The following is a 23,656-nucleotide window of genomic DNA, read 5'->3' on the forward strand; positions in this document are numbered from 1 at the left end:
AGCTGAACGAGAGCAACCAGCAACTTTTGAGAAAAATACCCTTTAGGCTATAGGATGTCTTGTTAGGAGGATCCTACTAAACAGGCATCGCAGCTGCTTGATAAAATGAGACCCAAAATAAAATGGACTGATTGACTGAAATTAAGTCTTTCTAGACAGCTTACTATAATCAGATTTACAATCATTTTATGTCTAGGTTTCCTACAGAGACCTTTGTCTAAACTTCAAAGGACGTCTGCTTCCTTTTAAAGTATTTCCACTACCCTACATATCAAACCTGTCAGAGTGCAGAAATACTATGTACCCTCTTTTCCTGCTCCAGGCCGTGGTAAAATTTACACTGACCAAAAAAGCTTACACTTCTATTAAAGTATATTACAACTGCAGTAATAGCCCACTCCAGGAATATATATGCTGGGGCTTGCTAGTGTTCTAGTGAAACAGAAGTTAAAAAACATCAAGGACTTCTGTGTTGCAGCTACCTAAAATAACTTTGAAGGAAAAGAAAAGCAACTGTCTAGTGCAGTGCTATAAAATAAAACATGTAGGAAAAGGACCTCTTTCACATTTTCAAATTTAGCCAAAGGAATAAATGTCATAATCTTGGCAGGACTCTGCTCTCATTCCTCATCCATCAGATTTGTGACAGCTTCAGAAAGACATTCGTGAGGAAACTAACTCAGTGTTAGTAGGAACTATATATCTCTTTAGGGCAAATAGCATATTATTTGCAATTTAAAATAATTTTCTAACCAGAATTTGTGCCAAATGCGTTTTGTAAATGAGGCTGTAACTCTTGTAAAATAATCATAAAGTAGGTTTCTATTTATCAGGTTTAAAAGTTAAACAGTTTTCTACTAAGGTAGTGATTCAATAAAGCAGTAAAATACTAAATACCGTGATAAACAACAAACATTGTTCTGGGCCTGGTTTTCTTTCCTATCCTTTAGTAAATCTTCACTAAAAATAAGTGAATTAAAATATGGCATTAATGCGGATGAGCAGTACTTATATAGGTATGGGGAGCGAGAAAGAAATCACAACTGTGAAAACTGTCCCTTTGCTGTGAACAGTCGTCACTCCTAGAAAAGGGAATTAAAATGTTATTTGTCCTCCTATTACAACGCTTATCCAGATGATGGCTACCGATAAATGAGTGAGATACGTCTTTCAAATGCCCAATGCAATCAAGTGCTATGTGAGAGAACACGAAGGAAAATAAAACAAGGTGGAATTCACTGGGGGAAGTGCCTACCTGGAGGAGGAGAGGGGCAGCTTATCCCCTATGACTGTTCCAACTTCATAGAATTACACATTGTGTTCAAGGTGAAAAGTAACTAAGTCTAACTTTTTAAAATGGGAGACTGACTGAAGGGTTTGCTTGGTGAGGGTTCTGCTTGTTGTAATACAAGAAAAGCAATGTTTCAGAGAGTGCTGAGGTGAAAAAATAGTTTTGGTTTAGCCATGAGAAGCTTTCAGGTGTGCAAACTCTTTTTTTGAAGGCCTGAAGTTATCAGATATACTTCTTGATTGAATACAAATATTATATTTCCCCTGTAAATCTTATTAGAAAAGAAATATTAATCTCAGACTTTTATCACGAATTACAGCAAAATCCAAGACAAATACAGGATAGAAACAGTTGTCCTTAGTAAAACTTAATTATACTGAACAATTAGACTGTCAGAGAGAAAAAAGCAGCTAGCACCTGTGGGCAGGGGGTTAGTGAGAACTCTGATACCCAATTAGTGCATGGGGAACAAAGGAAGAAAAGGATCATTAATGTCTTTTAGAGTGGCAGGGGTCAGCAAGAAAACCAAGTAAGTCTTTAGTTCCTATGTCTGTCTTTGATGTTTAATAAGTGATGATAATGCAGCTGTTGAATACTTTTTGGTTATTTTGGTTTTCTCTTTTATTCCTGTCATGTCGTAAAGTGAAAAACCTGACGACAACTTTGTATGTTTTCCTTAAGACCTTCTGCTGTTAAGTGCTGGAATGGGTTAATGTTTCCAGCTGAGCCGCTGTTCAGCTCCAGCAGTCAGTTGTACTCCAGAAATGGCTGTTCATAGTAACCCATCCAGTAAGATGTCACTTACACGAAACGCAAAGAAAATGCTGAGGAGTTGTGGGTTTGTTCTTTTTTTTTTTCTTCACTTAGAAAAGATTGTCCGCATTCTTTCAGTATTTCCCACCAGCAATAACAACTGAGACGCATGGAGCTCTTTGCCAGGGAGCAAGCAGTTTCCAAGGTAACAGGGACACAGAACTGCAGTCAAAAAGCCCCAAACTTTGTTTAACTTAATATACCCCAAATTCATTCCTATTAGAGGCTTTGTGGTTGATTTAGATGTGGTCAAAAAACAAGCAGGCACCTGAAATGAAAAGGTAATAAAATTTAACCTCGAAGGCAATAGCTTTGGTATGCTGGCCATTCAGAACTTTTAAATAGAAACATATAATTTGTAAAATACATTAGTAGTGTATCATGCCATTATTAATAAAAGGGTAATAAGCCTTCTCTTTGAAATATAAGCAAACTTTAATAGGTAAATGTCTATTATGATATTGTGACAATTTTATGGAAGTACATATTTAAAACTAGATTGCTAAAAGCCCTGTAACATATTAATAATAAAGATGAATTTGCATGTCCCCAAGGTAAAGTTTCTGCGATTCTCTGCCTTACGAGTCAGTACAGTTGAGCATTTAAATCTTAGGAAAAGGGAAAGGAAGGAGTCTTTGGTTAAAGTATTTTGGCTTGGAGAGACTTTCATTTGCTAGAAATGGGGGGGGAAATGGGCCACATTTTGGTAACAAGCTGAAGAACTCTCAAACTAATGCCATACTCTTTATTGACCCCAGTGCGTTTGACACAGGCCCATCAGAGTGCCACACAGCAGCCCAACAGCTGTGACCCCTAAGTGGTTTTGATGGGAGTTCAGGAGCCTGCTAAAACCACAAGTCCTCCAGCCCAATTGGCTTGAGAAGTGCTAATGGCTGTTGTTAAGCTAACGTGGTTCATTTCTAAGAGCCTGAAATACTAACTAGAACAGCAGGGATTGAAGACAGGCCTATTTCACTTAAGTATTACTGCTCCACATGGACCTGCACAAGCGTGAGTGCTCCCTGAAGCACAAGCACACACTGGAGCATGTTCTAAAGGCCCAAATGCACCCTTTACGAGCGGATACAAGCCAAAAAGATACAAAATATAGTGGCCAAGTTTTTAAGAGCTAATGGCGAGCCTAAGAAATGGCGCTCCTTTCGGAAGGAGGAGGGCGGCGGCGGCGGGCGGGCAGCCAGCAAACCTCCTTCAGGAGGGGCTCTGAGGCAGCGGCGCCGCCAGCACGCGACCTTCCAACAGCCCCCGTCCCCCACCCCGCCACACGCACCGACAGTATTCTTCCAACGGTCGCCTCTTTTAAAAAAGCTCGTTTGCCGGGCACTGCTCCTTCCCTTGCTATGATTGGCTAGCGTTGCCTGTCAATTATGCCTGTGCCCACCCTGGCCGCTTGGTGATTGGCTAGGCGGGGCAGAGCGAGGGAAAGCTGTGGCGGCGGCAGCTCTGGGCGAGTGCGGTGGTTGGTGGCGGTGGGGGGGCGTCGGTGGGGATATTGTTCGCGATCCGCTCTCCCGGTGCGGCTTCGCCTCCCTGGGGATAGCGGCGGCCTCGGGCCCTTGCTGTGGGCAAAGGCGGAGACGGCCTGCGGGACGAGGGCGTGAGAAGGGGCCGCGGCGGCCGCCCTCAACGTGCAAGTCGGCGGGAGTAGCGCAGGGTATTTCCGGGGCGGCTGTTTCTCTCCCGTTTCTTTCCCTGTCCCGTATGCCCGTCCTGCCTCCGCAGGTGGCGTTTTCGCCCTGGGGCCCGTCCCTGGTCTCTCGTCCGAGCTCCTCCGTGCCTCTTGGCCTCTCTGGGAGCGCTGTGGGCACCCTCAACAACTCGCACGATTTTAATCTGGTGTCCCCTTGCTGCTTTTACAGATAACGGTCTTCTTGGCTGGATGTTGAAGCTCGCTGAGAAAAAGGGAAAATGGAAATGGATTTATCTTTCCCTTGCCCCAACTTTGTTGTTTATTTCCATACCTTGTTAGGTCTGAAACTGCCAAGAGATTTCCTTATTACAGAATCTCCATGTAGTTTATAGGCTGTGAAGCACAGTAAATGGAATTAACTTGCTGAAAGGTGATGGGACACCATTTATAGCAGACAGGAATCGTGCTGTTACTGCTGTTGTTCATAGGGCATTTTTTTGTGCTCTACCCTGCTTCCTTGCTGGAATCTTATTTTGAGGAAGCCAGGAGTTGTTTGGGGATTGCCTTTTTTAATGACCAGTGATGGGTGTCATAAAAACTTGAACTTCTCCAGAGTGGTTGCTTGCACAGATTCCTGCTCCAAAATGAATACCAGCTTGATAGGAAGGACAAAATATTTGTATCTGCACCAAAAGGCTTATTTTTCTAGGATGGAAAAGTTGCAGTGTGCCTATTCTATCATCATTCTAATTAAGGGATGTGTAGAGTCTCATAATGTCATATGAAGGCTGCTGTGAAAGGAATGAACTGAAGAATAGTTTCTTTATTACTTTGATTAAAAGCATGTTTGAAATGACTAAGCTGTTGGCAGGGGGGAAAAGTCCACCTCTGGACAGTAGTTTCATTGCATGACATGCATAAATGTGGCAGTGGAGGGGGCTTAATCACTCCATAAGTGTAGTGTATAATCTTTCAAAAAACTTCAGTTTATGCAAAATCATTTTAAGTTGAGATACCAGGGTAGTTTCAGTGGAATGTGTAAGTGAAGAATAAAGACTAGCAACCATGGGGGTGGTTAATGTTTTGAGGACGGAGGCAAAAGCTTGCTTAGTGTGACCAGCAATCATCTGAAAACCTTTAGGTAGAAGAGATGGGTGGGATAACATTTGCTACATTAACTACTGTGTATGGCTTTATTTTTACTAATTCTTGTGCCTGCTGGTGGTAGGGAGTTATACAGTCAACTGTCAGGTAAAAAAAATAATCTGCGTAGATGATGGTTCTCGTTTGGATAGTCAAGCTAAAAGTAATAGTGTAGTTTGTACAAACGCACCAGAAATGACAAGCTGAAGAGAAGGTGACTTCAGACTGTAGAAAAAACATGCAATAGTAACTGGTTTTGAACTCATCTGCCCTGCCCTTTGGCAGTGTTCAGTTTAGTGCAGCAGGTTTGAATTTACTGCAGTGCTTGAGATGACTGGTTTCTTGACACCTTGAGTAGTGGAAGTCCAATGAAGAGACAGACATGTGAATGCTTATGCACTCTTTACTGTCCTTGATTTCGTTTCCTTTATTCTCTGCTTTCCAGATACTTTATTAATTGAGGCCTTAACTAGGAAGCCTCATTGTTCAGCAAATAATAGTGAGTTGACAGGAAACATCAGTGTGAAATTGAAGCTGGTTTTAACTTTTTCTTGGAAAAAATAAACTGCTGAGGTCTCAGGACACTGTTGGAGCCTAAGCCTGAAGACAAAGCAAGCTGAAAATATAAGGGACATTAAAGAACAATCAAGAGTTGCAGCTTATTTTTGTGGTGGTGATTTTTTGGGCAGCATTTCTTCTGGAGAATGAGTGGCATAGCACTTGGACATACCATTTGGGCAAAGGATTGCAGTGTTGCAGATTGCTTGTCTAAGTATTGCAGACCTTAAGGCAGATCATCTTGGGAAAAGAAGATAAAAATTGGGCAAGGAAAAAGAGGCAGTGAAAAAAAAAATCTGACTTGAAAGTTAATTTTTTTTTTTTACTTAACTAGTAAAGTTGCTAATTACCAAATGGGTTCCTTGGTGTGATTTTTCACACACACACACCCCCCCCATCAGCTAGTTGACAGAAACCTAAAGCTGTTGTACAAGATCTTGGCATGCCAGGGAAATAGTGAATAGAGCAGCAACAACCACACTGATAAACTTTTTTAGTTTTGGAAATTGTGAAAATGGATAAAGGCATGAAAGTAAGGACCCCAGAGGTGGGATTATTTCAACCCCTTACTTTTGCAAGACATTCCCCCTAGATTTATTATATATTGGTTTTTAATTTGGTTACTTTTGTTCCCAAATGAATTGAATTCTTCATATTAACTAGGCATGGACTTAATGTATTTTTAAGTATTTTTTACTAAGATACAGTTTTAAAGCCATTGGTAATTCTATAAAATGTAGTCATAAGAAAGTGGAACTTGTCACTGAGTAACATACAGGTCTCTATACAACCGTGATAACATGATTTATGAAAGAATGCATTATTGTACTTGTAAGGGCAGCATAATTAGCAAATAGTTGTGGTACCACTTATGAAAATTTGTATATAGAATATATAGTTGCTGTTTAAAGTTCAAGATAATTACAGCTACAGAACAATGTTTTGAAAGCAAATATATAGGTGATAGTAGTTGGATGTAGGATTGAAGCATTATGCCAAACAAAGTCACAGTAAATAGGCAAGTATAGCATAAGTTGTTTTTCTGTGCTTTGGTAGCTTCTGTATACTTATCTCAACCAAAATATCTGCAATGTTCTGTTGAAGCTGTTGCAGATATGCATGAGGAAAATAAAGCTGCAGCAAATGGATGTGGCAAAATCCGAAGTGGCACTCAGAATGAGGCTGCGCTACTGGCCCTGATGGAGAAGACTGGATACAGCATGGTTCAAGAAAATGGGCAAAGAAAATTTGGTGGTCCTCCACCAGGTAAGCATTTCTTTTGAGATTACAAGGTTGGAGTTTATTTTCTGTAAGGAGAGCTGTACCAAATCAGGTTGAAAATTTGTGTAGCCCTGTGGCCTGTGTCTTGACAGTGACCAGTAGTAGATGTTTAGGGAAAGAGTGTAAGAAATACAACACATACAGCATCCTGATACACTTTACACTTTACAGTTTTCAGTAGTTTAAGATTTCTTGTGCTGGACTATGTTGAACGTTTGCTCTTCATGGATTTAAGAAGTCACAGCTTTAAGAGCTGCTGAAGTTGTCAGCAAAACAATTGTGGAGTTGGAAACACTAGGGTGTTCCATATGACCAGTAATACACTTGAAAATGTTTAGTGGCATGGAAGGGACAAACAAGTTGCTGATAGCAGGCATAACCTGCGTTATTTCTTGTCTTACCACTTGTGTTGGCCAAAGCATTTTTTTTTACAAACTTCTGTTCTCTAACATAGCACCAGGGAAGATAATCTAACTCCATTGTTTTCAGAGCTGAGTAATCTCTTCTCCATGTCTAACATAACCTCCCCCTCCCAACCTTTCATTCTGAGAAGAAAAACTGATAAATGCTGAGCTCCTGGAATTTTTGTCATTCATTGGATGTATTTTTAACAGCAAAGTACGACAGTCAGGGTTTATTATTAATGTATTATTGTTCTTTCATTTAATACACAGGAAAACAGAAATGCTGAGTGTGTATCCATGTGTAAACAGATAACGGTTGATAAAAGTCTCAGAGAATAATGGAGACTATATTGATGCTGTAAAAACTACAGTCATCTTCTTGGTTAATTTATGGTGGTTTGGGATTTATTGTCACGGTGCAAATGGGAGACTTACACACTTGAACTGGAGAATTGCTGCATTGAAAACAACCTTTGTCCCTAAGATGTTTTTCTGTATGCCCAATTATATTTCCACTAAAGTCAGTGACAAAAAGTAAAATTAAGTCCTGCAGTATATGGAATGTGGACATTGCAGTTTGGAAATAGTGGCTACTGAATTTAGTAAACACTTTTCATGATGCTACTGCTTCAGAAGACTTAATTTTTTCTTGTGCATTAAATGCTATTTCAAAAACATGTCTGATACTGTGATGAAGTAACTTAGCAATAATAAATCTATTGAAATAGCTCTATCCCCTGCTCAAATAAGTTTGCTGAAACTGCTGCTTCGGATTTAGTTTATAGAAAATGAGTAACACTCACAGGTAATGCAAGGAAAAGCCTTTGTTCAGCACTTTAAATTTGCTTTCCAAAATAAATTTAAATGACTCTTAGTTTTAAGCAGGACTGGTCTACGGTGTTTTTGTTTGAAGATGTTGCAAGATCATTCAATTTTAATGCATTCTTGTATGAGTGCTGGAAACTAGTGGGTTTATCTTGTGCTGGAAAGGCTAAAAGTTTGTGAAATAAATGGATAAAAGACCAAATGATTGGGTCTGTTATTGTTTTTAGTGAAGCCACGTGAACAGAGGAGGAGGAGTAGTTCAGTAGGTATATACATTTCTTCCTAATTATCTTTTTGTCATTCCCCTATTCAAGAGTTAAAACTTATGGTAAGACAATAAGTGGCTTCTAGATCATTTAGTTTGAACTTCTGTGTATCTTAAACACTTACTCTCTGCTCAGTTGTTTTTTGTTGAGCTTGATGACTTTGTTTGGCTAAGACACATTTTCAAAAAAGTACCTGGGTTTGATTTAGAGAACTCTAAAAGGTGGATTATGTATTCCTACACTTATCTTGTTAAGATGATGAGCATCTTTCCTGCTGAATTTGGGCTTTATTTCTAGTCTGAAATAATTTTTTTAAATTTTCTTGATGAAATATGTAGTACCTGTAATTCTCTGTAATAGCACTGTCAGTTACCTTTATCTTAGTATTTCTTGTTATTCTGATGAAATGGATCAAATGCCTTAAAATGAAACATTTGTTCTACTTTGAATAATCTTTCCAGTGTCGACGTTGACACCAGCAATGTACAAGAATTTTGCCATTAGTCCTGGTTGTATCATGTGGAGTACAACAGCGCTTCTTTCTAAGTCAAATTATGCACTTAGGCAAGCAGAAAGAAGGAAGAATCTTTGTGCCACTCTTTCAGTTCATTCTCACTCGTGGCCTGTATCTTTATAAGTCCTGTATCTTGTAAGCATGAACTGTATTGCCCATTGCTACAGGTAGTTCAAGATACAGCAGCATCAAAATGATTTCTCTTTGGCAGTTTTTCCTGTCTAAAATTATGTACACTCTTTTACTGCCTTACGTAAAATAGGCAAATGGTGCCCTGTGAAATTATTTTGAAAATGGCACTGAAAGAACTGCAGGGCGTTGCTGACTACTTCTTGTTCAACTTATGCCACTTGTGGAAAACGCATCTGTAGAGTGTATTTAAAAAAAAAAAAAGTTAAGAAAGTGAATAGAAAGTGATTTTCACTGCTTTAGTTGGGTGCTGTTGTTATAGACATAATGATGTCATTAGGTAAGTCAGTCGTGGAAGAAAATTTGAGGTGTCCTGGATCTCACTAACAGTGGGAGGATTATAACTATAATGTTGATTGCAGTTTGATTACTTGAACTGTTGCAGAAAAAGGAATCCCATAATCTATTGCCCAGTGATGAATCAAGTACCCAGTCAAGGAAACCCTGGTCATTTGGTAACTACTTGAGGAATGGTGCTTTTGGTGAACTGTTTCCATGTTTGCTCTATTAAAAATGCTTGTTGGCAAATATGCCACAGGCCAGATTTTCTTTAAGTCAAGAGTCATAACTTATTCCTAGTTGGCAGTAATGTGCTGTAATACTAAGTTAGTATGCAGCTTTAAAATTAGAAGGTGGGCTTTGTGAATGGTAGATTGCTTTTACTTACCAGGCTGAGAATGATGGTAAAAGTTTGTCTAGTTAATAAATGAACATTGCTATTTAATTTCATGACTTCCCTACACAATCAAGCATAGCCTCCACCCTTTTTTCCTGATGAAGGTATGTAGTTGCTTTTGTCTTTGGAGTTCCTAAATGATGTACTGTTGGTTTATGGTTTTTTTTTATGTGGGCAACTGGATGGCATGATGTGATGGCAGTACTAACTTGCAAACTGTGTAACTTGCCATGTCCTGTCAGAACTCAGCTGAGGTGGTCATAAGTGTTTATAAAGCTGAAAATGGTAAAGATAATGGATGTTGTGTGTGAACAGAGCAAAACTTTTTCCTAGCTAAGCCATGGCAGTGTGGCTCCAAATGCATGTCAGTTCTGATGCCTTGGTGGTTTCCTTGTGTACCATGTAGCTCTTAGTGTACAGCTTATAGATGAAAATTTATTCTGTGAGAAGGCAAAAATTTCCCAATTGTGTTAAAAGTTTTTTTCATGAGTAAATTACGTGCTCTTTGATGATACTTACATGAAGGAAAAAGTTTTAAGTTAATTACAAAATCACCTAAATATAATTTATTCTGAACTTCATGCCAAAGTAAAATATTTAATTATCTTCTTGTTTTAACTTGTCAACAGTATTTTTTTGTACCTGGCATTCTTATGCTTTGTCATTTCATACTAGTACTCACTTACCAAATTTTGGTTTTTTTTTCCCTGCCGACTTCGTACTCCTTGATTTCTCTACTGCAGAGAAACTTTCTTGTCAGAGCTTTAGAAAAAAGCTGTTAGTTACGATTTAACGGTGTGTCTGCCTTTGAAACTTCTGCCTTATTTGTCTAATTTGTTTTAAAAAACCAACCAAAAACCACCAAGGTTTAATTTTTAAATGCCTATTTAGGGAAAATGGAGTACCATATTTGCAGGCTGTAATTCCATAATATTAAATGTACGTATGCATTTTTACATTATCTGTAAGATAATGCATATATAAGAAAAAAGTAAAGCATACATGGCAGAGTTTTTGTTGTGGGTTGTTTTTTTTTTTTTGTAAAAGAGTGTATGAATGTCCTTGGCTTAAGGACAGAAGCATGGTTCTTCCTGTATCTTTTAGATGTGAACTAGGGACTGACTTGTTCTGTGGATTTTTATTTTATTTCTTCTTTCCTACCATCCAGCTCCAGCCCATGAAAACTGGGGCCTCTTTTTAGAGGAAGAGTGTTCAGTCTTTTTGGCTATTGAAGAAAGGATGGCTCCATATCCTACCTTCTTTAGAGAGTCCTGTTTCAGTGGATGAATGGAGAAGGTGGAAGCAAAATGTTTGGACCTTTTTAATGATGTCAAGGAAAAAAAAATACTGCACTGGGGACCCTGACCAAAATTTTGTAAAATATGGGCAAAAAAAGTACAGAGAAACGTTTGCAGCTTTACAATATTAGAGAATACAGCTTAAGTTCTTCCTCAGTTATCACCTATCAGTTGTATTAATTACTGATACATAATTTTAAGGGGCAAAAAATGATTGAAATGCAGACTCTTCTAGAAAACCTATTGGTGTTTTAAATAAATCTAGATTCAGTGGGCTGTCGTAAAGATTCCAGTGAAAGAAACAGAAGACAGAATTAAATTTAAAAATGCCATAAGCCCGCAATTTATATTTAAACATAGCAAAAAATAAGAATAAAATAACAGATGAGAATATGCCAGTTTTATTTATTTTTAGTCTCAGTTTAAATAACTCCCACCACCAAATTGAGTAGGGGGAAAGTGTACCTATCTGGCATTTGTACTAAGATTGTTGTTGGACAATTTCTTTTAAGGTTGGGAAGGTCCTCCACCACCTCGTGGGTGTGAAGTCTTTGTGGGTAAGATTCCTCGTGATATGTATGAAGATGAATTAGTTCCTGTTTTCGAGAGAGCTGGAAAGATCTATGAGTTCAGACTGATGATGGAATTCAGTGGTGAGAATCGAGGCTATGCTTTTGTGATGTACACTACTAAAGAGGAAGCCCAACTAGCCATCAGGATTCTTAATAATTATGAAATACGTCCAGGGAAATTTATTGGCGTCTGCGTAAGCTTGGACAACTGCAGGCTATTTATTGGAGCAATTCCAAAAGAAAAGAAGAAAGAAGAAATACTGAATGAAATGAAAAAATTTACAGAAGGAGTGGTGGATGTCATTGTTTATCCAAATGCCACTGACAAAACTAAAAATCGTGGCTTTGCTTTTGTAGAATATGAATCTCACAGAGCAGCTGCCATGGCTAGAAGGCGGCTAATCCCAGGTAAACCTATTTGTAATTAATAGTTTTGGGTTTTTGGGGGAGTGCCTGTCTCCATTTTGTGGGGGGTGGTGAGTTTCCCTGTTTTCCTTTCTTTAATGTATTTCAGGAGTTACAAAACTGCAGTAGTGTCTTTCACCTAAAGAGGATTTTTTTTTTTTGTTTGGGTTTTTTTTTTGTTCATGAGTTAGGGGTTTTTGTTTCTTTGTTGGGATGCAGGTTTTTTGTTTTGTTTTTAAAGAAGCTGAAACGTAAGCAGTTCTGAGAATGAAAGAGCAGACATCTGTTCTATAAACACAAGTTACTTTAATTTACACCAAGATAGGTATTTGCTTGGGCACATGTCCAGTTTTCATTTGCATGCACCAGTCCTTGCACATGAATTCTCTTAAAGCTGAGCTTAAAAAATATAGTGCTTGGAATGTGTCCCTTGTTTTCTTTGAGTGTCATGAGTGATGTTGTTATGTCTCATTTTAAAATGTTTGAAAGTAGGTCTTTAATATTTACTAGAAAATAATTCTAAGAGTTTAACAAGTAGAAGATGACTTCCTCTTTGCACCTTATTTTATGCCTTTTGAGGGGGAGGGAAGTAGAAGGGATTAAATATACTGAAAGAAGAGGGAATAGGTAAAGGTACAGTTAAAAAGGGAAATCCTGGAAGAGAATGGAAGAGAACTTAAATAGGGAGGAAATTAAATAATCTAGTTGGAGAAGTGAAGTCATTAAAATAGATAATACAGCATTGGTCTTGCTGAAATGAATGGCAAAATTCCCTATATTTATAGGGCTATGATATAGAAAAGATTTGTGGTAATCACTGACAGTGTTGGGAAGGAGTGTTGAGACTTTGCAAAGTAATGGGAGAAACATGGGCAGATCACTGAATGTAAAATAAACTAGTTGTGTGATACTCAAAATGTTGGCTTGAAATGAGTAACAAGGTGGGTCTTTATTTTTTCTTAGTTTATGGTTTTGGTGTCTGCTCCTACATAGAGTAAGGCTTGTGCTAGTGCATACGCATTTAGATGAGTTTTTCCAGGTGTTGACCTTACTTTTTAAGGTTGTAACTAATATGGAAGATGCTGTGTTTACTAACTAATAAAATAATATATTGCTTGTGGTCACTGTATATGTGTGTATATGCACGTCACAAAATTGCAAAGTCTGTGTATTGACAGTTTATGGTGCTTAATAAACGGAACATTTTTAATTTTTGCAGAGGCTTATTTTCTTTAATAATTTCAAGTAGTAATATTTTATGTGTTTTGCTTGAGTAGATGGAGGCAACAAAAAACACCGATTCAAGTCGCATGTATCATGTTTGCTTTTTCTAGAAGTAGTTGATAAGAATGATTTTGTTTTCCTTTGTGTGTTTCTTATTGATGTAAATCTTCTTTGCTGCAGGAACATTCCAACTCTGGGGTCATACTATTCAAGTAGACTGGGCAGACCCAGAGAAAGAAGTTGATGAAGAAACAATGCAGAGAGTTAAAGTATTATATGTAAGAAATTTAATGATGTCTACTACAGAGGACACAATTAAAGCTGAATTCAACAAGTTCAAGCCAGGAGTAGTTGAACGTGTAAAGAAGCTGAGAGACTATGCTTTTGTTCATTTTTTCCACCGAGAAGATGCAGTTGCTGCTATGTCTGTAATGAATGGAAAGTGCATTGATGGAGCTAGTATTGAGGTAACACTGGCAAAGCCAGTTAACAAAGAAGGTGCTTGGAAGCAACATTTTAATGGTCAGATAAGTCCCGGTTCTGAAACTCTCTTAGGGTTTCCAAACAAGGAAGATGGTCATCAAAAATCCTTAGGGAAACCAGCAAATCTTTCACTTCGTCTTAATGGTCAGCACAGTCCAGGCCTTCCTGAAGTTGAAAGATGTACATACTCATTTTTTCCAGGAATAAAGCTTACTCCAATTAGCATGTATTCTTTAAAATCTAGTCAGTTCAGTTCTGCAGCAATGCATCTGGATTATTTTTGCAATAAAAATAACTGGGCGCCACCAGAATACTACTTATATTCAACCACAAGTCAGGATGGGAAAATACTGTTGGTGTACAAGGTGCTTATTTCTAGTATTGCAGATGGTTCCCAGAGTTACTTCATGCCAGACAAACTCTGTACAACAGTAGAAGGTGCAAAGGAGTTGGCAGCACAGTTCACGCTTCTACATCTAGGTAAGCATAAATGCTTTCAGTTAGTTCTTAAGAACTGAAGCTAGAAAAGTTACTTTAAAATTTGTTCTTTGTGTATGTATCTTGGCTTGTGCATGTATCTTTATATAAAGTGTAAGTCTACACAAGAATTTTTCATGTGTAGTCAGCTGAGTCTGCACAATCAGGTGAGAGCACTGAAGAAACACTGTGTAAACTTCTCTTCAGTGCAATGCTGGGGTCATTTTTGCTTTCATTTATCTACCATAATGGTTTGTAAGGAAGACCTAGATGACATGTTAAGTGACTCGGGGATAAGGTCATCTGTGTGATCATCATGGTGCTGAAATTTTATTTGCAAGGCTGTCTGTGTTCTTGATTTATTATCAATAAGGAAAACAGAAGTGGTAGATCCCTGTTCAGCTGAATAGTTTTGGGAGGCTTTTTTGATTCTTCTTTATAGACATTTTTGAGGCTATAGAAGACATTATTACATGGCTGTACATGTATTATCTTTGGGTAAAGAGTGATGTCATTTAGTCATCTTTCTTCTTTTTTTTTTTAACCAGAAAATGGGAGAAAATAGGGATAGAGTTGTTCTTAATTACTTTCTAAGTCTAGCATCTTCATTCATATATATTCAATTTCTTAAAATTAGAATGCAACTACTAGCAAAAGGAAAGTTTTGTATTATAAAAAGCTCTGGTAAAATCTGTAATTTTCACAAGAAGATGGATCACTGCAGTTCTGACAGTATTATCGCTGTTGCTCCGAAAAGTGAAATACATAAATAATACAAAACGTAACACTTTAGCCATCTAGTACCTGCCCCCCATTTTTAGAATATTCAGAACACAAAACTAATTTCTAGTTCCAGGTTGTTTCATGAGTAATTTTAGTCACCATCTGATCAAACTTCATCCTTAAAGAAATCAGAATTTCATCTCTTCGGTACTCAGATTTGAAGGCTGTTAGAGAGCCGTACCATGATGGTTTAAAAACTCCTCATACTTCCAGGCAAAGCTTTATATAATTTATTCCACTTGTTCATTTGAACAGTTTACTTCTGCTTAGTTAGATCTTTCTCTCTTTCTGGCTTTTACATCCTGGTATATTTGAAGATGAGATAGGTCTGATCTTTGTAATTCTGCAAGTCTTATAAAACATCACATAATTTCTCTGATCTGCTGAGGTAACGTTCTTGTGTATTTGTTGCATGGTTTCTTTCAGCATGACTAGATCAGTAGCTGCTGTATCATGAAATTAATTCTTGCTAGTCTTTTGTAGAACAACATAAATATTTTTCTGTCATTACAAAAAAATGTTTCTGATGAATTGTAGAGTAGGAGGTTTGGCTGTTTTGGGTTTGTGGTTTTTTTTTTTTTCTTTCTGTGCAGAATTGTGTTGAAGGTGATAAGCTTGTTCAGATAATACTAGTTTCTTGTCTAATTGTGTGTAGAAAGTTGGGGGTTTTTGGGTGGTGGTAGTGCTTTTGGGTGACTTTTTTTTTCTAATTTAGAATTGGAGCAATACCAGAGTTGTGTGGGAAGGAGTTTTTTGGTTTTTGGAGTGGTGGTAGGCAACTTCTTTAAAAGAAGCTTGTGCTTCAGTTACTATTTTTTTAGTTTATTAGCAGACTGCGGTGATTTTTCAGATTCTAGTTTAGAATATCTGCCTACTTAAGCCATGGACTTCCAGGTTTGAAAGGAATGGCGTTTTCTGTGGATAGTGCCTGCTGTGCATGGGCATCAGACTTGGTGGTCCTGTGTAGTGCAGCTTTGGATAGAAGCACAATGAGATTGTGCAATACAGTAAATAATCCTTTTCTGATTAGCTGTGCATGCATACAGGGCCCAGGACTGCGTCCACAAGATTTAAAGCTTGATTTTGCTTTAGGAGTGGAAGGAGGAAAAATGAGAACAGATAAAGAAGTATTTGTTAAAATGCGTTTACTTAATTGTTTTGGCCCAGTGAAACAAAATTTTCAGGGAAATGGAAGCAGAAATAGTAACTTAAAGGGGTTACTGTGTTAGTGATGACTGCTTCTGTTCCTGATGTGCTTCAAAAAAGACTTTTCTGTTCCCCTGTGTTCCCCGTATTCACCTCTCCCCCCCTTCTTTTTTGTTCTTTTCTCACATGTTATAGTTTTGGTGGATTGGAAAAGCTACTGCGGATAGCAAACTGTTAAAATAGTGTTGCCATCCTCCTCTTCCTAATACTGCTACTTAACACTTGTTCTGGAAGTCTGTTTGATACTTAGGTTGTGGTAAGGTTTTTCTTTTTTTTTCTTTTGGATGCAGTGTGTAGCAGATTTATTCAGGATTGACTGTGATGCCTTTTTTTGCAGTGCATGACTGAAATGTAAATAAGCTTTTTCTTCTTGCTTAGAATCTTGCTTCTCCTTGGTTTTGTTTTTGCATGCCCAGAAGGTCTTAGAAGATGAAGAATCTCCAAAACTCAAAGCCTTATACATTGTCTCCACTTCAGCAGTGATGGTTTGGTTTGCATTGGTAGGTCACCTTTTGAAGGCGATACTTTCAGATGGTCAAAGTGATCAGAATTACTTATTTTTAATAATAAGAGAGCTAAGTATTTGTGCCTGGTTTTTACATACTGTGGGGGCATTTTACTGGTTGACCGACTGTATGAAAATTAGGGCCATACATTTATAATCTGTGTAATCCTGAACGCAAAAGATAAAAAGGATGCTAAACTTGAAATAGTGGTGTGAGGCTCTCCTCCTTTAAAGAAGAATGAAGACAGCTTCAGATTCTATGCTTGTCCTACCTACCTGCCTATTTTATGGCTTACAGATAGCATTAGCTAAAGATAATATTTTCTTTCCTATACTGCTTTGGGAAAGAATCATCAGAACAGTTAAAAATTAGCATGATTATTCACAGCTGTGGTCAAATCCAAAATGCAAACAGGTTTAAAAAAATTGCAGAAAGTATGTGTTGAGATTTTTATATTTTAAAGCTTTTTAGCACTTCAGTGTGCCATTAATCATAACTAATGTGAATTCTTCCTTAGCAGAATTCCCAAATCCCAAGTTGCTTTTTAAAGCTGTCCACCTAATGGCCTAGTCCTGGTAGTGCTGTCTTGTTATCTCGAACTACAAAAATTTTCTTCTTTTGATGGCCCCTCTGCATTTTTGTTTCTGAAGATTTGGCCCCTTACACAGCATGCAGAGTCAAAGCAAACATACATGGCTGACTTCTGAAAGATACACCTCTCTCACGTTGATAAAAACCCTCTTTTTGATGCTTGCATTGCCGTGATACTGAAACATAGCCCTAAGGAGTCTAGAAATAGAAATAGAATTTTCTTTGCCCTGTCTAATGTACAGAAATTGTTTTGAATGTACACACTATGTTGAAAGAAACATCTGAGGCTAAAAAAGAGTTGCTAAATGTGACAGAGGATTCCTCCTTTTCACTGAAGTGTCTGTGGTATGGCTTGGCATGTTGAATGGTGCTGCATGGATGCCCGTGTTGTTGGGGGGCTTGTTTTGGTTTGTTTTTTTTGTAAGTGGCAGTAATTCTGAGACAAGCCTGAGTGTTTCTTCCTGGAAGCAACTTACTATAAGCATGAGTGTATAAAGGTGTCACAGGATTATTCCTTCTGGTAATTATCTTCTCTTACAGGAACTTAATTTTTTTGCCCACTTAATTTTTGATGATGTGTACAGGTTCTTTTTTCTATTTAAAGCATATAAGCAGACTAAGGTAAGTGAATGACAAAGGGCTGCTTTTATAGAATTTTAAAATTGGACTGTTATGATTAATAATATCAAGGCACTCTGTTGGCTTTTTTTGGTGGTACATACTTCTGTATTTACTTTGATGTAACAGAATACTTGGTTGTTACTGCATATAGTAGTCCTGAACTGACAGCAGTACAGCAAGTAACCACTTGGTGTCACCTGAATATTTTGAAAATGATGCTTGGAGAAAATACAGAAAGCTGTGATATCACTGAAAGATGAATAAGCTGTATTTTAATATTGTTAGATAAATCATGAACAGATCAAGGAAGTGAAAAAACTCAGGCTTGTTTAAATATAAGGAAATTACATGTCTGGATTTGTGAGAAGGGGAGCAGAGCTATATGTTGAAGTTACAGAATCACAGAATGGCAGGGGTTGGAAGGGACCTCTGGAGATCATCTTGTTCAACCCCCTTCCAGGCGGGTTTTGAATGTCTCCAGGGAAGGAGACTCCACAACCTCCCTGGGCAGCCTGTGCCACTGCTCTGGCACCCTCACAGGAAAGAAGTTCTTTCTCATATTGAGGTGGAACTTCCTGTGTTCCAACTTGTGCCCATTGGCCCTTGTCCTGTTGTTGGGCACTATTGAAAAGAGCCTAGTCCCATCATCCTGACACCCACCCTTTAGATATTTATAGGTATTTATGAAATCCCCCCTCAGTCTTCTCTTCTCCAGGCTAAACAAACCCAAGTCTCTCAGCCTTTCCTCATGTGGAAGATGGTCCAGCCCACTAGTCGTCTTTGTAGCTCTCCGCTGCACTTGCTCAAGGAGTTCCACATCCTTCTTAAACTGGGGGGCCCAAAACTGGACACAGTACTCCAGATGTGGTCTCACCAGGGCACAGTAGAGGGGGAGGATAACCTCTCTCAATCTGCTGGCCACACTCCTTTTAATGCAGCCCAGGATACCATTGGCCTTCTTGGCCACAAGGGCACATTGCTGGCTCGTGGTCAGCTTGTTGTCCACCAGCACTCCCAGGTCCTCTCAACAGAGCTGCTTTCCAATAGTTCAGCCGCCAGCCTGTACTGGTGCATGGGGTTGTTCCTCCCCAGGTGCAGGACCTTGCACTTGCTCTTGTTGAATTTCATCAGGTTCCCCTGGGCCCAGCTCTCCAGCCTGTCCAGGTCAAGAAGGTGAATGTTAGAGAGGTGCGGGGAACAGAATAGGAGCAAACCTGAATGGCCCGTGGAAGAAATTAATACCTTTTTCATTAATTTGAATCTCACTTCAACACAAATAAGTTTTCTTTATAAGTTATACAGCACCTTAGTGTTGTTTGCAAACACTTTGCAAACAGGTGCTTGGCTGTTAATTGTGGTATCCCATTAGAAAAACATATAAGACTTCCTGCTGTTGCCTGTCCTGGAGCCCGACTAGATGTGAGGCAGCTCCAATTTGGAGACTGTAGGGTTGTGCTAATTAACACAGACTACATTCCACTTCTGGTCCAGAAGCAGTGTTAGTGCAGAGTCAGTCCCAAAATACGTGGCATTTTTGATCATTCTGGGCTTTTGCATTAGTAATGCAGCTTTGTAGCTTATGGAATCAGGTTGGCTCATCCAGGTGACTTCGAAGTATAGGCAGAAGAGAACTTGAAGTTGCATAGATGTGCTCTGAATTGTAGAGGAACTTCCACCTCCCTTTCTTTAGTGAGACTAAACATCTGAACCCTGGAAAAGCAGAACATTTTTCTGAGAATGATTGGGGTTTGGGGGTTTGTTTGTTTGGATTTTTTTGTTTGTTTTCACTTACTGCTGGTGGAATTCCACTGGTTTAAGGAAATTAAGATGTCAGAACCTCTTTCTAGTCCTTAAGATCAGTCCCTCTGTAGCAAAGGTTGAGTCCTGGGGAGTTCTCTCCCTACTGAGTCTGACTTCGGGGTGATGGGGAAGAAGCGAAGAAGTTTTGGTAAAGTTTTGTCAGTTCTGGGGATCTGTCAGGTTTTAGACATGTATTCCACAATAGGGTATTCTTTGTTCAGTCACACATGCTATTCCATGTGGCATCTCAGTGAGACACAATTTAAGAAATTAATTTTAAGTAGGTGAAAGTATTTAAAAGTATTTCACAGAAAGTATTTAAAAGAAAAAAAAAAAGATCATTTTAATAACTAGCTATAGCACATAAATAAGTTTAATTCTAGTTCACTACATAGAATGTATATAGTAAACTGTACTGAATCAGGTGGAGCAAGCATTGTATCTTACTACTATGAATGTACCTGTTTAAGCTTCTTAAATACTGCATGCAGTAGCAATTTACAAGTCAAGGTTAAAACTTGTATAAACTACTTGAGGAGTCTGTGCTCAGCATCTGGGTCTCAGAACAAATGTATCAGTAGACTGCTGTCCTAGATTTTGGATGTTAAACTTAAGGTGTTACAGTTCAAGTGAAATGCTTTTATTCTACTGTTTTCGTTGTAGGGATTTTCTTTACTTCAGCACTGCCTTGGTTTGCTTTATCAAAATTAACTATATTGCTGTTGGAACAAGCAACAGCCTGGTATAAAAAGAAAGATCTTTTTATTAAACCCAGAAATTGCTGGCTTTGTTTGTTTAGTAAATACAGATAAGTGGTGATTGGGGCAGAGGGGTGGTGTTAGTGATTTTTAGAAAGGCTCAGAATGTAGTGTAAGATGTTACTTACCAGTATGAATTTAGAAGTCTTAAATATTTATCATGTAACTTTATATAGAATGGTTTTTATCATGGCCCCTGAGCAAGCATATGTAACTTTGCTGTCCCTGAATGCAGCATACTGGGATAGCAGAGGTGAGTGAACCTCCCAGGGTTGTGTTTGGGGTTTGCCCCCTCAAAGACATTGTTTTAGCTGCACTGTTTGGGCTGTTAGAGAAGTTGGTCTCAAGATTAGTTCCCCACATACACTGCTCTGAGAAGACTTTCCCAGAAATACTCTGTCCAGTTTTTTTTTGTTGTGGGTTTTTTTTTTTTCTCAAAGGAAATGATAGCTCTACTGTTGTAGACCTGCTGATGGATCACCCAGTCTGATGTTCACAGGGACTGTGCAGCACAACAGGTGGTTATGGTTTTTGTCCTAAAATGACTCTGATTAATTTTTCAGTCACTTCTGAATTATTTGCGTTTCCGGCTTGGGCTCAAATTTATGTTGAGGAGTAGACTTGTTACTACATTGGTGACTTGGACTATTTCTTTGGGTAGTCAGTTTAATGTAAAAGAAGGAGACTGATGTCTCCTCTTATTTGCAAAATGTGTTATTAACTTTCTCCCATTTATGGTACAAGGGCAGATGTTCCCTTTTTTTGAATATACTATTGTGGATGAATTTAAGTGTGGATGTCTGTCACTTCTGAGGCCTCTTTCATTTTTTAAAATGGGGATTACCATCTTTTCCGAGTGTCATGAGATTGGTTTTTAAAAGCTTATAAAGCAGTTTGAAAACGGCATTAAATCCATGCTTGGTGTTAACTTTACTGCTGGAAACGTCTAATCTGAGTCATCCAGTATCTGTCCTGAAGATTCAGTTATTTTGCTGTTGCAGCTGCTTATGGACAGGGAACATAAATTTGTAAATCTGGGCCTGCATAGAACTTGGAGAAAAATAAGTAAGAAAGATACAACAATGTTGGATGATGTTTATCCATGAAATAGCTTGAATGACTTCAGCAGTCAGTCACTTTAAAACAGGACTGAATTCAGTGCCTTCCTCTAGTCAATGGATGACCATAGTGAGGTTGGGTTTTGCTTACGCAGTGTGTGTCTGGCATAACTTCGTACTTAGTTAACAGTACACCCCAATATAAAGTGTTAAATATGCAACATGAAAGAATTCTGCTATGATATGTATCGTATCTGTAACAAATTAATACAACTCGAAGGGTGATCTAATATGTACATTAAAGTTTTCTTCATTAATATTTTGTGTTCAGTGGAGGTGAGGCAAAGGGTCATTATTGTAAAGTTTGGTTGAAAATATACATATTGGCTGAGAAAATGCTTATGTTCGGTGCTGAAGAATTTTTTTTTAAAGTATAAGGCTTTTGGGAGAAAGAAACTGAGATAATATGTTCTCATTTTTCATTTCTCTTTTTCACTAGGTCCTTTTTGATGTTGCTTGAACTGTTGACTAAATAAGTCCTTAATGATTTGAGTTAGTGTTAGGGGTGCAGAGGAATGGGAAGAATGCAGCATTGGCATAAGACTGTGAATGCTTTCTTTACACTATTATCTTAAATTCCTTAACAGTTAAGTCTTATATCTTGGAATAGGTAACATAGTATGCTTGCTGAAATCAAGTCTCTCTTCCCCGCTTCCCTCCCTTTTTCTGCAGCTAACTGTACACCCTATGTGGCTTGAGTTGACCTGAAGAAGAAAAGTTTGGAATTTGTTGCTTTGGATCTTGCCAGGAAAGAAAAAAGAACACCACACTGATATGTAATTACCGTAAATTCACATTTCATGTTTATTGATGAATAAGTCTTGAAAGCACATGTGTGCATTAAACATTTCACTTTAAAGATTAGTGAAATTAAATGTTAAATTATTTTGGTTAGCGTGATTAAATTTGTTTTTAAATGATAATTTGTTTAAAAGATTTTTATTACCTGTTATAGTTTATACAGCAGTAGCTTATATTTTTAGTGTTGGAATAATTTGCTACAATTCCTACTCTCGTATTTTGAGTTGCAGGCAGAATTTTTACAGCTTCTGTTGTAAGTAATGAATCTTAAGCAAACATTAAAGAAAAACAAAACCACACCACCCTGGCAACCCTGCCTTTTCATACAGAAATATATGTAATATGAAAGTTAAATACCACACTCTGTAAGTGGATGCAAATTTTTACAGGAAGAACATGTGCAGTAAAGTCTTTGCTTCTGGTATAGCATTACATCAATGGAGGAGTGGTGTTTTGAAGGGCTTTATGTCAATGTACCATCAGGCTACATGAGATATATTGCTGTAGTCATAACATTGAGGTTCAATACCTTAGATAATTCTTTGAGACAAAAATTGGCAAAAAAAAAAAAAATCTTGACACATACAAATTACATGTACTTTATGTACAGCTCACTAAGGTGCATTTCCTGTTGTTAGCACTTCTCTGCTGGGGCACGTGTGTGCTTCTGTGTTCAAAGAGGCCTTACTCTTATCCAGGCTGTCCCTCATAACCAGCACTTCTGCATGCCTCTGCTAGCCATGTTGAGCAGCAGATTGCTCACTATCTAATCAGGCCATGTTCTTCTTAAAAAACATGGTTTAGCATCAAACTGAAAATAGTTTACAAGTTTTTAAATCGGGTATATGTAATTTTGAGTGAGCCACCTTTATTTTTATTGTCACCGTTTAGCATTTCTCATTAAAGTGCTTAATTTATTAAATGACAAAAAATAAAGGCTTGCTTTTTTTTCTTTTTTAAAATCTGAAACTAATACAGCGGATCATCCTGCTTTTTGAGTTTGGTATGCATATTTTCTACTCCTGGGTAAGGAATGGGCAAAGTGGCATATGGTAAGAGTCTAAGGGCCTGACCTATGTTGGTTCTAAGTTGTTTCGTCTGAAGTGTTTGTCAAAAAGGAATATTATGTAGACAGCAAACAATGCAATGGAAAGATTTAAAGTTGAATAATTTTTCTTGAAAGCAGTCAACTATTGTGGACCATTACATATTTTAGTTAAACGTGTTTCATTAGCATATTAAAAAGCCTTTTTGATGTTAATTTAGGTGCAGTTATAGCAGTTTAATTTTATTTGCATTTGATATTAGCTACATAGTTGTTTTAAGTGTTGTAGTTTTTAATGTTGGAATCATGCGTTTGACTTCTGTACTTGAATTAACATTTATATTAAATTTATGCTGTTAA

At 37.9% G+C, this 23,656-nt stretch overlaps 1 protein-coding gene across 1 annotated transcript; it reads left to right on the top strand.

Annotated features, from left to right (window-relative positions):
• Positions 1–3,571: 3,571 nt before the first annotated feature.
• RBM46 (RNA binding motif protein 46) lies at positions 3,572–23,656 on the top strand. Its single transcript, XM_075090989.1, has 5 exons — positions 3,572–3,776; positions 6,558–6,719; positions 11,419–11,886; positions 13,288–14,070; positions 22,123–23,656. The coding sequence occupies exons 2-5, from the start codon at positions 6,569–6,571 to the stop codon at positions 22,146–22,148; spliced, it is 1,428 nt and encodes a 475-aa protein (XP_074947090.1). The 5' UTR covers positions 3,572–3,776; positions 6,558–6,568; the 3' UTR covers positions 22,149–23,656.

The sequence above is a fragment of the Phalacrocorax aristotelis genome, chromosome 4, assembly GCF_949628215.1.
Source record: "Phalacrocorax aristotelis chromosome 4, bGulAri2.1, whole genome shotgun sequence".
Taxonomy (NCBI): domain Eukaryota; kingdom Metazoa; phylum Chordata; class Aves; order Suliformes; family Phalacrocoracidae; genus Phalacrocorax; species Phalacrocorax aristotelis.

What these genes read in the sequence shown, in the direction of transcription:
- RBM46 (XM_075090989.1), top strand. Translation starts at nt 6,569, where the DNA reads ATGCATGAGGAAAATAAAGCTGCAGCAAATGGATGTGGCAAAATCCGA. An exon ending in ATTTGGTGGTCCTCCACCAG is followed by an intron (nt 6,720 to 11,418) that starts GTAAGCATTTCT and finishes ATTTCTTTTAAG; the next exon opens with GTTGGGAAGGTCCTCCACCA. An exon ending in TAGAAGGCGGCTAATCCCAG is followed by an intron (nt 11,887 to 13,287) that starts GTAAACCTATTT and finishes TCTTTGCTGCAG; the next exon opens with GAACATTCCAACTCTGGGGT.